Below are 16,369 nucleotides of genomic sequence, written 5' to 3' on the forward strand. Positions count from 1 at the left end.
ACTACAAAAACTGTTTAACCAGGCATTTTTATCGGGAATTTACCCAGAAAAACTTAAGATTGGGCGAGTAGTACCAATTTACAAAAGTGGTGACCCTAATGACCTGGCTAATTATCGCCCGATTACAATTCTGTCCTGCATTAATACACTATTTGAAAAACTAATTGCCGCGAGAATAATGAACTTTGTCGAGAAATACAACATTTTGGTTGCTAATCAACATGGTTTTCGGAAAAACTTCTCTACAGGCACAGCAGTACACTCCGTATCAGAAATAGTCAATTCCTCCCTCAACAAAAATAGAACTACTATAGGCATATTTCTCGATATAAAAAAAGCTTTCGATTCTGTTAATCACGACATTCTTTTACAAAAACTTGAGCGTTACGGTTTTCGAGGGCCAGCTGGCAAATTTTTTCGTAGCTACTTAACAAACCGCACCCAATTTGTACAAATTTCCCATAATCAATCTACAACCGCGATAGTGAAGACTGGTGTACCACAGGGGTCGGTGTTAGGACCGATACTTTTCTCTCTTTTCATCAATGATTACGCAGCTTGCCTCAGACACTCCGAAGCAGTTTTATACGCCGATGATACAGCCTTACTAGTATCACATCATTCTCTTGAAGAGGCCGAATTACTAGCAAATAACGACTTGAAAAATACGATAACTTGGTTTAATTGCAACAAGCTGGTGCTAAATATTAAAAAAACTAAGTTCATTGTTTTCGCGTCTGATCGGAAACAACAATCATTTACATGTAACCTGCATCTAGGAGGTTTACACATCGATCAAGTTATCACTTATAAATACCTAGGAATTACCCTAGATTCAACACTACACTGGGCTCCCCACATTGACGAGCTATGTAAAAAATTAACCTTCGGATGCTTTTCATTAGTGAAAGCACGGAAACATTTTAGCAAACAAACATTACGCATGATTTACTTCGGTGTGTTTCATACTCATTTAACCTATTGTGTTGAATCATGGGGTTTCACTTACGCGTCATATCTAGCGAGAGTTACCATTCTGCAAAGAAGGGCAATCAGGATAATAGCGGCAGCACCTATACATGCATCAGCTAAGCATCTTTTTAGTGAATTAAACATACTCCCCATCAACTTAGCTCGCGACCATAAGACTGCCACTTTAGTCCAAAGAATTTTAACCCAGAATACTCCATATCACTCTTCTATATTCAATTTTCCAAAACGTGAAACCCGACAACTACATTATAATAACCTTAATTTGCCGATAACTTACAATGCCTACGGGCGCCGCTTAATATCGTTCATTGGTGCGAAGATATGGAATAACATTTCATGTAATATAAAACTAGCAACAAATTTTGTACTCTCATTAAAACGATTTATTTCATCTGAAGTGTACAACTCACCCTGTTAACTCCGTACTAGTAGTTATATTATTTGTGCAGCTATGTATAGATTGTGTGAATGCCTATAGGATTGTTTTAAATGTGAATGTTTTTTTAATGGATCCATTACTAGCCATGTAGGCTATGGATCCAGATGACTAATCAGACATTTCTTTGTACATCTTTACGTGAATAAACATTGATGATGATAGTCTGATAGACCACGAGCAGTGTGAGCTGGGCGCCCAGGTGTCGGTGTGAAAGCAGACACGCCGGGAGTCCCACGAGGAAGAGTGAAAATGTCATGAGCTGGCCGCCCGATTGTCGATGCGAGAGCAGACACGCCGGGAGTCTCAAGACCGCGAGCAGTGTGAGCTGGGCGCCCAGGTGTCGGTGTGAAAGCCGACACGCCGGGAGTCCCACGAGGAAGAGTGAAAATGTCATGAGCTGGCCGCCCGATTGTCGTTGCGAGAGCAGACACGCCGGGAGTCTCAAGACCGCGAGCAGTGTGAGCTGGGCGCCCAGGTGTCGGTGTGAAAGCAGACACGCCGGGAGTCTCAAGACCGCGAGCAGTGTGAGCTGGGCGCCCAGGTGTCGGTGTGAAAGCCGACACGCCGGGAGTCCCACGAGGAAGAGTGAAAATGTCATGAGCTGGCCGCCCGATTGTCGATGCGAGAGCAGACACGCCGGGAGTCTCAAGACCGCGAGCAGTGTGAGCTGGGCGCCCAGGTGTCGGTGTGAAAGCAGACACGCCGGGAGTCCCACGAGGAAGAGTGAAAATGTCATGAGCTGGCCGCCCGATTGTCGATGCGAGAGCAGACACGCCGGGAGTCTCAAGACCGCGAGCAGTGTGAGCTGGGCGCCCGGGTGTCGGTGTGAAAGCAGACAGGCCGGGAGTCTCAAGACCGCGAATGGTGTGAGCAGAGCGCCCGGGTGTCAGTGTGAAAGCCGACACGCCGGGAGTCCTACGAGGAAGAATGAAAGTGTTATGAGCTGGCCGCCCGATTGTCGATGCGAGAGCAGACACGCCGGGAGTCTCACGACCACGAGCGGTGTGGGCTGGGCGCCCAGGTGTCGGTGTGAAAGCAGACACGCCGGGAGTCTCAAGACCACGAATGATGTGAGCTGGGCGCCCGGGTGTCGGAGTGAAAGCCGACACGCAGGGAGTCCCACGAGGAAGAGTGAAAATGTCATGAGCTGGCCGCCCGGTTGCCGATGCGAGAGCAGACACGCCGGGAGTCTCAAGACCGCGAGCGCTGTGAGCTGGTCGCCCGGGTTTCGGTGTGAAAGCCGACACGCCGGGAGTCTCATGACGGAGAATGTTGTGAGCTGGCCGCCGGGGTGTCACTGCAACAGCAGGCACGGCTGAGAGTCTCAAGACCGCGAACGGTGTAAGCTGGGCGCCCAGATGTCGGTGTGGAAGCAGACACGCCGGGGTCTCAAGACCGCTAACGGTGTGGGCTGCGCGCCCGGGTGTCGGTGTGAAAGCCGAATGCCCGGAGTCCCACGAGGAAGAGTGAAAGTGTTATGAGCTGGCTGCCCGGTTGTCGATGCGAGAGCAGACACGCCCGGAGTCTCAAGATCGCGAGCGGTGTGAGCTGGGCGCCCGGGTGTCGGTGTGAAAGCCGACACGCCGGGAGTCTCAAGACCGCGAACGGTGTGGGCTGCGCGCCCGGGTGTCGGTGTGAAAGCCGACACGCCCAGAGTTCCACGAGGAAGAGTGAAAGTGTTATGAGCTGGCTGAGCCCGGTTGTCGATGCGAGAGCAGACACGCCGGGAGTCTCAAGACCGCGAGCGTCGTGAGCTGGGCGCTCGGGTGTCGGTGTGAATGCAGACATGCCTGGAGTCTCAAGACCGCGAGCGGTGTGGGCTGGGCGCCCAGGTGTCGGTGTGAAAGCCGACACGCCCGGAGTCTCAGGAGGAAGAGTGAAAGTGTTATGAGCTGGCTGGGCCCGGTTGTCGATGCGAGAGCAGACACGCCGGGAGTCTCAAGACCGCGAGCGGTGTGAGCTGGGCGCTCGGGTGTCGGTATGAATGCAGACATGCCCGGAGTCTCAAGACCGCGAGCGGTTTGGGCTGGGCCCCCAGGTGTCGGTGTGAAAGCCGACACGCCCGGAGTCCCACGAGGAAGAGTGAAAGTGTTATGAGCTGGCTGGGCCCGGTTGTCGATGCGATCGAGAGCAGACACGCCGGGAGTCTCAAGACCGCGAGCGGTGTGAGCTGGCCACTCGGGTGTCGGTGTGAATGCAGACATGCCCGGAGTCTCAAGACCGCGAACGGTGTGGGCTGGGCGCCCAGGTGTCGGTGTGAAAGCTGACACGCCCGGAGTCTCAGGAGGAAGAGTGAAAGTGTTATGAGCTGGCTGGGCCCGGTAGTCGATGCGAGAGGAGACACGCCGGGAGTCTCAAGACCGCGAGCAGTGTGAGCTGGGCGCTCGGGTGTCGGTGTGAATGCAGACATGCCCGGAGTCTCAAGACCACGAGCGGTGTGGGCTGGGCACCCAGGTGTCGGTGTCAAAGCCGACACGCCCGGAGTCCCACGACGAAGAGTGAAAGTGTTATGAGCTGGCTGGGCCCGATTGTCGATGCGAGAGCAGACACGCCTGGAGTCTCAAGACCGCGAGCGGTGTCAGCTGGGCGCTCGGGTGTCGGTGTGAATGCAGACATCCCGGAGTCTCAAGACCGCGAACGGTGTGGGCTGGGCGCCCTTGTGTCGGTGTGAAAGCAGACACGCCGGGAGTCTAGAGACCGCGAGCGGTGTGGGCTGGGCGCCCGGGTGTCGGTGTAAAAGCCTACACGCCGGGAGTCCCACGAGGAAGAGTGAAAGTTTTGTGAGCTGGGCGCCCAGGTGTCAACACGAACGCCGACACGCCGGGAGTCTCAACACCGCGAACGGTGTGAGCTGGACGCCCTGGTGTCTATGCAAAATCGGAGACGCCGGGAGTCTCACAAGGGAGAGTGTTATGAGGAAGAAGAAGTGATGAAGGCCCACCAAGGGTCGATAGAAAAGCGCCAGTCCCCGGAGCCCGTGTGAGCCTCCGGGAGGCCCGGAGGCGGCTGCGGCGGCTCCATCTTGTGGATTGTGTTCTCGGCACGGCCGGCAGAGAGTAGAAATTTCTTACCACCGCCGGCCGTAGCCGTTTCCCTGTGTCTGAGGCGGCCGTTGCCGTTCGCTGCAGTCCCAGTGTATGTTTCCTGTCTGGTCGCATCAAAAATAACGGGGCGTGGCCCGCCCGTCGGTTTCGTGCGGTGTTCCGCTCTTCCTTGCCTCTCCCAAGCTCCGCGTTACCGGTCCAGACCACAAGAACTCATCTTAACAATGGAGGGGCTGTAGCGTTCTGAATACGTGCCCTCATAACCGCTGCACCTCCGTAATTTGTATGCACGAAGATCTAGGGCTCGCGGTTCGTATGCACGAGGATCTAGGGCTCGGGGGACCGACGCCTGATTGAAATCGTCTTGTTCTCTCTCGACTCTATGTACACGTGCGTTTCCAGACCACGCAAATGATGGTTCCAGAGTCATGTACTGCTGTGGAGGTGGGTGGTATCTTAGTTCCGCGAGGATGTCAGCCTGGATGGTGATCGCCTTCCGTGCCATCTCGTCTAAATTCGTAAAGGTGCGTCGCTGAGATGGGGATGGAAACCCGGGTGACTTTGGCGGACGGCGCGTTGTACTTTCTCCGCGTCTGGTGCCGCAGCGTCGGCGATATCGTACAGGCCCTGGAGAGCCCTTACAAACTCAATGAGTGACCCTTCCGGGTGCTGTGTTCGCGCGCGCAGCTCGTCCCTAATCCCCATGCTGTTATCCGGAGGCAGGAACTCCTTCCTAAATCGCGCCTCGAAATCTGACATACACGTGAATTTAGTTTGTCTTTGCCTCCACAGTGCTGCACTGTCTGTCAGTGCAACCGGCAAAAGGCGGGTGAGGATCGTTTCGTCGTCGATTCCCGGTGCAGCTTCCTAGTCCCGCAGTTCCGAAACGAACATCGCGACTGACTTTTTATCTGCGTACCCCGAAAAAACCGGAACGCTAAGCGAGAGCCTCAGGTAGTCATTGGGGGCGTGCTTCCAGCAGGAGTAAGGCCTGAGCGCATTTGTGCTCACGTTGTATGTGAAGAAGCATGGTCATGGCCACTCTTAGTTCTGCTAGACCACACTCTGATGAGGGGCCTGCCGGGACTGAGACTGCAGGCTTAGCGTCTGCTTTACATCGTTGGCGGCGTTATCCGCGAGTGCACCGAGCGTCAAAAGGTCGTCCTCACTCACGTTTCTGTCGGCGTCCTTTGTAGACGGAATCGTGTTGTAGTGGAGGCTTCCGCAGGTCAATGGACTTAGGCTTGCGAAGAAACGCCCTTTCAAATGTGGGCAAACTCAGGAACGCAAAATTGACTATGTAAAACGTAAAAACGAACCCAGTTTGCGGCCATCATTCCAGACGAGCAGCACATCACGTCTGGCCGCAAGTGTGGGATTTTCCTTCCTGCTACCCGTCTCGGGGAGGACACAGCAAGCCGGTTCAAGAGCACGTAAACATGGAATGACCGCTATCGCCCGCGCCGCGATCCAAACAGCCCTCCGCGCATCCGCTGCGACAGCCTTTCATCAGCGGCGGAACGCTGCTCGCGTAGCCAGTTGCCCTTGGCCTCGTCGTAGTCAAGATGATCACTCATGATTGTCCGAGGGGCAGCCTGGGCCGGCACTATGACAGAAGAGCAGACGACAAAACAGCACGCGACAAAACAGCACGGTCATAACAGCACGCGTGAAAACAGCACGGCGTCAAAAGAGCACAGCGACGAAATAGCAAACGTCAAAACAGCACAGCGACAGAAGAGCACGGCGTCAAAACAGCACAGCGACAGAAGAGCACGTGCCAAAACAGCACAGCGTCAAAATAGCAAGTGAGTAGGTGCTGCTGGTTTTCAGTGTTATATTTTGTTACCTTAAATGCGAAACCTTCCCACCCCATGCCAATGAAGTTGAATCCCTTGTCGTTTTATTGCGATTGATTGTTAATGACGTCCCTGATGACCTCACTGGCATCCGCATCGTCATCGTCGTCATCACTGATGACGTCATCAGTTACGTCACTGATGACGTCACCGGCATTCGCATCGTCATCGTCATCATCACGGATGACGTCATCAGTGACGTCACTGATGACATCATCGTCACGTGACCCCCCAAGGTCACGTGACCCCCCAGGTCACTTCACCCCCCCCAGTACCCTTCCCTCCTCCTCCTCAAGAGCTGCGCTCTAATTCGGTGTTACAGGGAGTTGTAAACGGCTTTCAATTTTTTTGTCTTCTGAACAAATTGAAACGATCTCAGCTTAGATTCTGCATTGCACGCATCATACACCAACACACTGGTCACAAAAGAGGCCAGCGTCTGCCCCCGAGGTGTGGGCATTCCGCAAGCTCAAAACCCCGACGCGCGGGAAGCGTCTGCACGTGCGCTGTCCCGACAACAGCGTGGCGTCAGGTTCGCTTGTTGGTCTATAAATACGACCCTTCGGTTTCTAATTTCATTTTTTTTTCAAAAATTGGGGGGCAAAAATTGTACGGTATCTTTCATGTTTTTAATCGGATTAGAAATTTGGTTTTAATGCGAAAACATTAATCATCCCTTAGAGCGAACCGGCGTTATCTGAATGTGTGACGGACGTTATCGTTGTCTGTGGCAGCGATAAGCGGCACCGAAATTCTCATTCGCTGAGCGAAACGACATTTGAATTCCGCCTACAGCAGCGTAAAATGGCACCTCGATTCCCATGAGCGAAACTGGACCTAAATTCCCACAGTGTGCAACGTGTCACGTGGCTCCATAGCAAACGGCGTCTTCGTTGCTAAAGGGCAAGCCGAATTGCTGGCGGCGCAGCGAGGGGGGGGGGGGGGGTAGGATACGCGGGTATGCGCTGGCCTGACGTTAGGCCTAACGTTAAATTAAGATCTAACTTCGGCAACTGGTACCCACAGATAGGGAAATTACGATGATGAGACGACACTTGATTTTAGCCCCCGCCGCGCCGAGCTTCGCACTCCCACCGCTGCCTCACCCAGCGGTCCAGCAGTCATCAGCGAGCCAGGAAGGCTTCCGGATTCACAACTCAGAAGAAGTGCTTAGGTGTCCTCGGAATTTTTTTCTAGAAACTATTGTCACGAATGACGAGGTGACGAAACAAAGAATAACAGAGGAAACTGAAACGTTTAATGGGGCGAACTCCTGCCCAAAACAAGAAGTGAACAGAAGATAACAACACAACGTCACGGGCGTCGAAGTCAGAGTAACAGCACGATCGAACGCGGGGGCAATACTGACTGCGGCTCGCCATGCGAAGTCCCTTCATTACACGCGTGGGCTTCTGGAACAAGCGGCGTAGAAGGTTCGGCGACCACCACATCCGAACCTCGCACAAGACACAGGATTCTCGAATTTACCAGAAGATTAAACTGAAACAATATAGGGAGTTTTCACTGGCGGCCAAAGCTGTGTGTGCGAATTCTGAGCTTGTGCTGTTGGCGAGCTTCCACAGTTCTTTTGCAACGTGCATTCCGCACCATCGAGAGTGCCGGTCTTAGCAGCCTATTGATGTGAGCTCGCTCTGAGCATGCGCTTTAAACAGCACTCACAAATATCGCCGTCCAGTGAATATTTCTTATATAAAAGGCGCGTAACTCCCAGGAGTTTAACCCTGGGCCTCCGCACAAAAGTCAAGCGCGGTAACCATTCCGCCACGCGCGCGCACGCCCACCGACGCGCGTGGAATTACTCGCGCCTTTAAAAAGAGCATCGTCTCGACGCGACGTAAAAGGAAAAAAAAAGCAGCAAGGCGAACAAAAGAATAGGAAAATACGGAGGTTGGCTTCAGCCACCATGACTTCAGGTCGAGGTGGATGGCGTGATGCTGTTCTTGCTCCGCCGGGCATGACCTCGTAGTTCAGCTCCCCGAGGCGACGAAGTACCTTGTGTGGTTCAAAGTACCATTACCGCAATTTCTCACTCAGGCCGCGGCGGCGGATGGGCGTCCAGACCCACATCTTGTCGCCAGGCTGGAAGTGGACGTCCCTGCGACGAAGGTTGCAGCGGCCCGCGTCGACGCGTTGCTGGCCTTGAATCCGGAGTCGGGCGAGCTAGTGGATTCTTCGGCCCGTTGAACAACCACGTGGGCGTCGTCGCTCTCATCCTCAGCTGGCTCACGGGGAAGCATCGCGTCTAGCATGGTGGTTACCTTCCTACCATGTACCAGCTGGAAACATGTAAATCCACTGGTCTCTTGAACCGCCATGTTGTAGGTGAACGTGACGTAGGGCAACACCTCGTCCCACGTCTTGTGCTCTACGTCGACGTACATAGAAATCGTGTCGGTGATTGTCTCGTTGAGTCGCTCCGTCAGCCCGTTGGTCTGCGGATGGTGCGCAGTGGTACGACGGTGGCTCGTGTGACTGAGCCGAAGAATTCCTTGGGTCAGCTGTGCCATTAATGATGATCTGCGGTTTGTAATCAGAACTTCGGGAGCGCCATGCCGGAGTACATTGGACTCGAGAAAAAACTTGGCGACTTCAAGAGCTGTCCCTGAAGGAAGATTTTTCGTTTCTGCGTACCGCGTAAGATAATCTGTGGCGATGATTATCTAACGGTTTACCAGGATTGACGTCGGAAAAACACTAAGTATATCTATTCCGACCTGCACGAACGGAGCAGTTGGCGGAGTAATTGGCTGCAGGAGGCCTGCCGGCTTCGTCGGCGGTTTCTTCCGTCGCTGGCACCTGTGGCATAATTGAGTGTAGAGGTGGGCGGTTTTAGGTAGCTTGGGCCAGTAGTACTTTTCCCGAATGCGGGTCATTGTTCGGCTGTAACCAAGGTTTCGACGTCGGGTCGTTGTGACATGCTTGAAAGATCTCCTCTCAAAGGTCGCTCGTGATAACCAGCTGTCACGGCGAGTTGTTGTCCCCGAAGTTCTCCTTGTAGAATACACCTTGTCGAATGGCGAAGGTCGGCATGGCTCATGAGAAAACACGTGGCACGGAACTCCCGCGCCCTTCCAGATGCTCGATTAATGCGCGCAGCTCAGGATCGTCTCGTTGGCGTCGTGCCATGTCGTCAGTGTTCACTGCTCCCAAGAAGCATTCGTCGTCATCGTCGTCGCTGCTGCCGGAAGGTGTTTCGACAGCGTCTCTGGACAGGAGTCAGCGTCGCTGTGCTCGCGGCCTGACTTGTAGATTACAGCCAAGTTGAGCTGTCAATTGTAGTCAGAGACTTCATCAAGCGAGGCGTTCTGAAGGGTCCTTCAGGTACGCAAGCCAGCTGGGCGAGTGACGGTCGGTGACTACGCGGAACGGGCTCCCGTACAAATACGGCCGGAGCTTCGTGATTGACTACACGACCGCATGATCTTCTTTTTCAGTCGTGAAGTAATTTCTCTCCACTTTAAGCAGTGTCCGACTTGCGTAGGCAATGACTCGCTCGGTGCCTTCTTACACTTCAACAAGTACTGCTCCAAGTCTAGCATTACTAGCGTCCGTGTGAATCTCGGTTTCCGCATCCTGATCAAAGTGTGCAAGAACAGGAGGAGTCTGGAGTCTTCACTTCAGCTCGTCGAATTCCTGCTGCTGCTTCTCGGCCCATTCGAAATTCTCGGCGCCCTTCGTAAGGCTTGTGAGCGGTGCGGAAACCCTTGCGAGGTTCCGAACGAACGTCGATAGAAGGCATAAAGTCCAAGGAATCTTCGGTCGGCATTCTTGTCTTTCAGCGCTGGAAATGCCGCGACGGCGCGAGTTTTCTCGAAGTCTGGGTGGACACCTTCATTTCTAACCACGTGTCCCAGAATCTTCAGTTTATCATAGGTGAACCGGCACTTTGACGGCTTGAGGGCAAGTCCGGCGGTCTTCGTGTCTTTAAAAAGAGCTCGGAATCGTCGCAAATGCTCGTCGACGTCGCTTGAAAACACTACGACGTCGTCAAGGTAGACGAGACAGCTCTGCTATTTCAGCCCTGCCAGTACAGTGTCCATGACACACTGTAAAGTTGCTGGTGCCGTGCATAGTCCAAAGGGCATCTCCTTGAACAGTCCATCCGGCGTGACGAAGGCGGCTTTTTCTCGGTCCCAATTGTCGACTTCAATCTGCCAGTAGCCGCTCTTCAGGTCCATCGATAAAAAATATCGAGACTGGCGCAGCCGGTCTAGTGTGTAGTCTATGCATGGGAAGTGGGTAGACGTCTTTCTTCGTCACCGCGTTCAGCCGCCGGTAGTCCACGCAGAGCCTAAGGGTAGCATCCTTCGTCATAACCAGGACGACTGGAGAGGCCCACGGACTGCTTGAGGGCTGGATTAGGTCGTCCTTCAGCATTTCTTGCACTTGTTCCTGGATGACCTCTCTGTTTTACGGAGACTCTGTATGGGGATCGATGCCCAAGGAGCGCGTCGTCCTCAATAAAAATGCGATGCTCCACAACCCTGGTTTGGCGCACCTGCGACGACGTCACGAAGCAGTCGCTGTATTCGGCAAGGAGGTCACTCAGCTGCCGTCGTTTCGCGCCTGGAAGCTTTGGCGTCAATGTTGAGTTGCGCCTAGGTGGCAAGAATTCTTCAGCAATCGCGGCGATTTCAGCGGTTTTCGGGAGTTCCTCCACGTGGCCCACAGCGGCACCTTTCAAGAGGTGTTGTGTTTCTTGTCGGAAGTTCGTCAGGAGAACCACAGTGCGTCCATTCTTAAGTTTGTGCGGTTCTTTACGGAGGTCGCTCTACTAATAATCGCCGCCCGATCGGTACGCGCTCCACTCGTCACCCAGGGAGTGACATAACCCAATGAAAAGACAGCGAATGTGTTTACTGTACCTTCCGGTTGCCCGTCGTCGAGAGCCGGCAGTCCGGGCCGGCCGAGCATTGTTATCGCCCCTCGATCAGAGCTCGCAGTCGGTGTCTGTGTCCAGGTCTGTGGATCGCCCTTCACGCGCCAGCGCTGCGTAGGCTGGCTGTCCCGGGCTATCACGGCCCGAGTCTCGCTGCGGAACCACCCCGGGATCGTCATGGCCTAGGCCAGATGGCCACCGGTCCTGGCTTCGAACCACGCTGGTGGACCACTCCGGGGTTCGCCATCGGCCAAGCCAGGCAGACCGGCTCCGAGGTTCCTGCCCAGCTCCAGCCTCGCTAAGCTCGCACTGTCTCGCGCCAGCTCGAGTCTTCTCCGCCGACCGCCTGTCACGTACCCTCTGCCTCGTCTTTCACCCTCGGCTCCCACAAGTTCAATTACCCCCCTTGCAACGCCAGGAGCAGTTCAACTTAGTCTCCCAGAACAACTTCGTCACAGATATATAGCTGCATCGGTCACGACGATTACGACAACACTTGATCGTAGCGGCAGGTTCATGTGGTTGACAGCGACTCGGACAGCCGCTGGGGCTGTTTGGGGTTTTTCTGAAGGCGAAACTGGTGCCAACGGAGCCAATCTGTTCTTTCCAAAGTCGATGACGGCGCTGTATTCACACAGAAAATCCATGCCAAGAACGACGTCTCTGGCAGTCTTGTAGAACGACGAATTTCACGGGACATGTCTCGCCGTGAATTTCGACGCGAGCAGTGCACTTTCCGACAGTCGTGATGAGGAGTCTCCCAGCGGTTCGTATCTGCGGCACACCCCACGGCGTCGTCATTTTTCGAAGGCGGCGAGATAGCCTCCCATTAAAGACTGAGAAGTCTGCTCCGGTGTCGAGGAGCGCCGTGGCCGTCGAAAACGTTTAAGTTGTTGGGCACCGTTGCCGGACCGTCGTTGCGATGCATGGTGCCGGGAGAGTGGGAGCGCTGTGGCGTACGTGGAGGCTCTTTACGTCGTCCGTCCGCGGCGACTTCACCCCCGGGAGCTGCTGCGCTTAGTCTTCCCGGCGAGAGAAGGGCGACAGGCTCTCACGACGGGGTCGGTGCATCGGCGAAGCTGGACGACGTGGCGACGTATTGAAGTATTGACAAGTTTCAGGTGATTGAATGCTTCATTAAGACAAAGACGTTTTTAGTGTGCATATAATCGGATTAAAATTCGGTACTATATAAGAGCTCACTAGGTCACTTCAATTTTAAAAACATTTTTGTACTACACAATCGTTTGCATGCCCAGCATTTCTGTTTCGGTAGTAGACCTGTTCAGTCTTCAGATATAGCTCGGCTGAGAGAATGTTTTCTCAACATAAAATCTTCCGTTTGCAACACCAGTCAGCGTGACACTGCGTAGTCTCAAACTAAAACTTCTTGTGCAAAAATGAAAAAGAAAAATCTCCAGGAGAGTGTTACTCAACTATATCTGGGATTGCATATTGCATGCAATGCTTCTTGCAGAGAACAAAAAGCGTAAAAATGGTACATTTTTTTGTTTAGATGGGAGGTAAAAATCTAAATTAACCAGATAAGAAAAAACGATGTTCGAGGTATAAATATAAAGAAATATTGGTTTCTACCAGCAAACGAAGGGCCCTATCTGCACACCAGCTGAACTCGATGGCTTCCCGCCGCAGCCATGGCGTCGCTCCACTCTAACAAAAAATTAAGAAAAAAAAGTAGCAACGGTGCGTCTTCCTCCTCTCTACTGACGCGCCCCCAAGCGGACACGAGAAACAGGGAGGAACGAAGCGTTTTTCTCCTTCTCCAGGCAGACGGGAGAAAGATTTCGCCCTCCCGACTCATCTTTCAGTTTCGTTTTTCGAACAGGTCGCTCAAGTTGTTTAAAAATGTTTTTGAGTTGATTGAGCTTCAGCGGCAGCGAAGGCCGCCTGAAATTCCGTCTTCTAGTCCAAACGTGCAGAACATTTCGGTTGCATTGCTGTTTTTATCGATGATTTTATCAAACGAGCAAACGAAGCCGCTAGAAACTGCGAAGTTCCGGAGCAGTGCCAGCAGCGCCGACGCGCCACGTACACTGGGTAAGATGGCCGTCTCCGAATTGCGGGACTCACGCGGAACTGCAGTAGCGAGACCACGCGGAACTGTGTCGACGTTTTCGACGTTATGGAAATCGCAGGAACTGCGTCCAAGACAGGCAGGTTTTGCTGCCGGCTGCCTGGGTGCCTTCCGTACTAAGTTCGGTTCTGTTTTCCGACCCTGAGTGCAACCAGCGTTCAACGTGGTTCTGTATTTGTGCGTGTCAGCAACATAGCAGCAACGTCGTGATGACAGTGGTGTGGGTTGTGAACAGAAGACTGGAATTATCGCCGATGTGACCGTGTGTTCGCGTATCAGTGGTGTAACAACAAGATGAGATGGCGTAAACTGTCGGCCATTGATGCCACCGGTGGGACCGTGATCGGAGGCGGCGGGGTTGTCGCAGGTTGACATTCCGCTTTACAATAAAAAGTTTAATACCACTTGAGGGATTATGTGCAATCGATCGACGTGCGTATAGTCATGTTAGAACGTTGGTCTGAACAGCAAGCTCCTATCGTACAGTAGCCAATGTGACTGTCGGTTGTCTCGTCCTCGAGAGAGATTGCGCTCTGGGTAAAGGACTGAACAGTACGAAATCGTGACAGAAAGTACGTATATTTACAGTGTGGAAATTCAACATTAAAAAATAATAGTATGTAAAATCGAAAAAAAGGACTACCCTTTATTTTGCTCTTCAAATATACTAGTGTTCCTCGAGAAACTACCCTTTAAGTGGCGCGCTGGGATGAGCGCTAGAAGTTTTTGAGCTCGCCACGGCGTAGCGCCGCAAGTTGCGGTTTTGACTGCATTCAAGTTGATCGAAAAGCGATTTCTCAGCACGTGATGCAACACTTCCAGCTGGGTGAATATCCGCTTTAGAGAGACTAATTCAAGACGGCAATTGCAGCCTTGCGCGAACAGCACAAATAGAAAAACGAATACTACAAAAGAAATACAGGCTACGACGTGCCTTGCGGGGAAACAAACGCATGTCTTCGAACCGCATTCGAGCGGCTTGATTTATTGGCTTTCAAATAATTACGGCATGATCGAGCGTTTTCTTTTTAGTAAGAAAGTTATCCCCTGAGCCATTCAAAATACTCTCAGAAGTATGCAATTTCTGAAAAAAAAAGGTCATGCTGGGAATATTTTTATTGCCTATTCAGTCACCGAGATATTCAGTACGTTCAAAACGACCATTATAAAAGACAGAAACGCTGACCTCGGGTGTAGTGTGCGGGTTAGTCTGCCGTTGTATTGATGTTTGTGTGTGCCATGTATGTGTATGCGCTCCATATATGACCACCTGATGCTTGTAGTACGCGTAATCTGTGTATAATAGAGGATCCCGACGCGCAATGGTGGCCTGAGAAAATAAAAAAAAATATTTTTTTTTTTAGAACGTGAATTGGGCAGTATCTAGCGCCACCTAGCCTAGTTATTTGCAATTACTCTGCTTGACCCTGCCATCTGGTGGCAAGCGATTTAACCTTCTTTCACGCTACCCGGTAAACAGCGGCTTCGAGTTTGTTATTTGGAGAGCGGCTTTTAGTTTCACGGATTGAGTTTGCCAATCCTCCGTGATCTGCGGTTGACGAAGGAATTGTGGCTCGAGAAACATTAAAGGTAGGACTTAAAGTGCGCGACGTAACTGGTTATCGGTTGTCTCCGTTTAACACCGCAGTGCTGTCTATGAGAAGACTGACTAACTGCTTTTGAAACGCAAGTTTCTGTACCTGTGGGGGGAATCTGGCATCGGAAATAAAAACAGTTCCCGGAAAGCTCGTGTTACGCATATATTTGCTGCTCCTCTTGTCCCGTACAAGAGACGTAGCGTCCTCGTTAAGCCTTAATGAGCTCGATTTGCTCGATTCAGGGCCGCCATAATGAGATGCAGGCGACGGAGGAACTAGTTGCTCCCCTGCTTCAGGGACGAAGATTTCTCCCTTTCTAAAAGAACATAGGTTACAAGACCGTTCCTCCCCTAAGGGAGGACTATCCATACCCTTTTTTTTAAGAGTGTGTGGGCATTGCGCATTAGAGAGCCTGTATTAGAGATAGCTTCCAACTGCTCTATCGAGGTCACGTGGTTTACGAACCTCATTTGCAGTACGAGCTGCGAGGAGGTGACAATCGCCTTGATCGTCTGCAAATGACTCCCCCTTCCTTTCTGCTTTTCTCTTCGCCAAGTGAATTGATTGATTGGGGGTTTTTGGCACATCAGCATCTAAGGCCATAATGCGCCAAGAGTCTGAACTATTGCAGTAGAGGGTTAGAGAGAGGAAAGAGCTATAGTAGCAGGTGATGTGATAAAAATATGGACATGCATTTGTATAAGTGTAAAAGGTATGGTCATGACTTAGGGGTGGAAAATAAAATCACAGTCGGTGTATAAGGCCGATACCAGTAAGAAACTTCAATAAGCAAACATGACAAATAAGTGGTTCATCACCTAGCAGCAGGGCAAGGTGTAGTGGGACATGTTCTCTATATAGTTGTGAGAAGTGTTTCTGACGGTATTGATCATAAGTGCGACATTCAATTAAAATGTGTAAAACGCTTAAGGTTGTGTTACAGTATTCACATACTGGAGCATCCTCCCCACTCAAAAGGTGCCCATGTGTGAGACGTGTATGACCAATTCGTAACCGACACAGGATTACTTCGTAAAAGCGCTCCCGATGCCGGGCACTCTCCCATTCACTTATGCAAGGTTTTACTGCATGTAATTTGTTGTACATTTCAGTATTCCACTGAAGTTGCCACTTTAACCGAATGCACCGTTTTAGAGACGTGTGATAGTCTTTATAAGGTATTTCACGCAAGTCTATTTGTTTCTTGCTAGCAGAACGTGCTGCAGAATCAGCCGCTTCATTTCCCGGGATGCCAACATGGCTAGGCACCCAGCATAAAGTTATGCGAATGTTGCTGTTTGCGGCTAGAATAATCTTACTCTGCAATTCAGAAACAAGTGGGTTTGTGACCCGTTCCAGCGATAAAACTGCTTTTAAAGAACTCAAAGACTCAGTGAATACTACTGAGCGAGGAAACCTTTTCTTGGTTATGTAGTCGACC

The 16,369-nt window shown here is 51.9% G+C and overlaps 1 protein-coding gene across 1 annotated transcript; it reads left to right on the forward strand.

Annotated features, from left to right (window-relative positions):
• Positions 1-334: 334 nt before the first annotated feature.
• LOC121046634 (probable RNA-directed DNA polymerase from transposon BS) lies at positions 335-1,583 on the forward strand (the record flags this gene model as incomplete). The annotated part of the gene is made up of 1 exon (XM_040501093.2): positions 335-1,583. A coding segment is annotated over one exon (1,077 nt), but the record flags the coding sequence as incomplete, so codon positions are not given.
• Positions 1,584-16,369: the final 14,786 nt, after the last annotated feature.

The sequence above is a fragment of the Ixodes scapularis genome, unplaced genomic scaffold (genome assembly GCF_016920785.2).
Source record: "Ixodes scapularis isolate PalLabHiFi unplaced genomic scaffold, ASM1692078v2 PGA_scaffold12__126_contigs__length_90152505, whole genome shotgun sequence".
NCBI lineage: Eukaryota > Metazoa > Arthropoda > Arachnida > Ixodida > Ixodidae > Ixodes > Ixodes scapularis.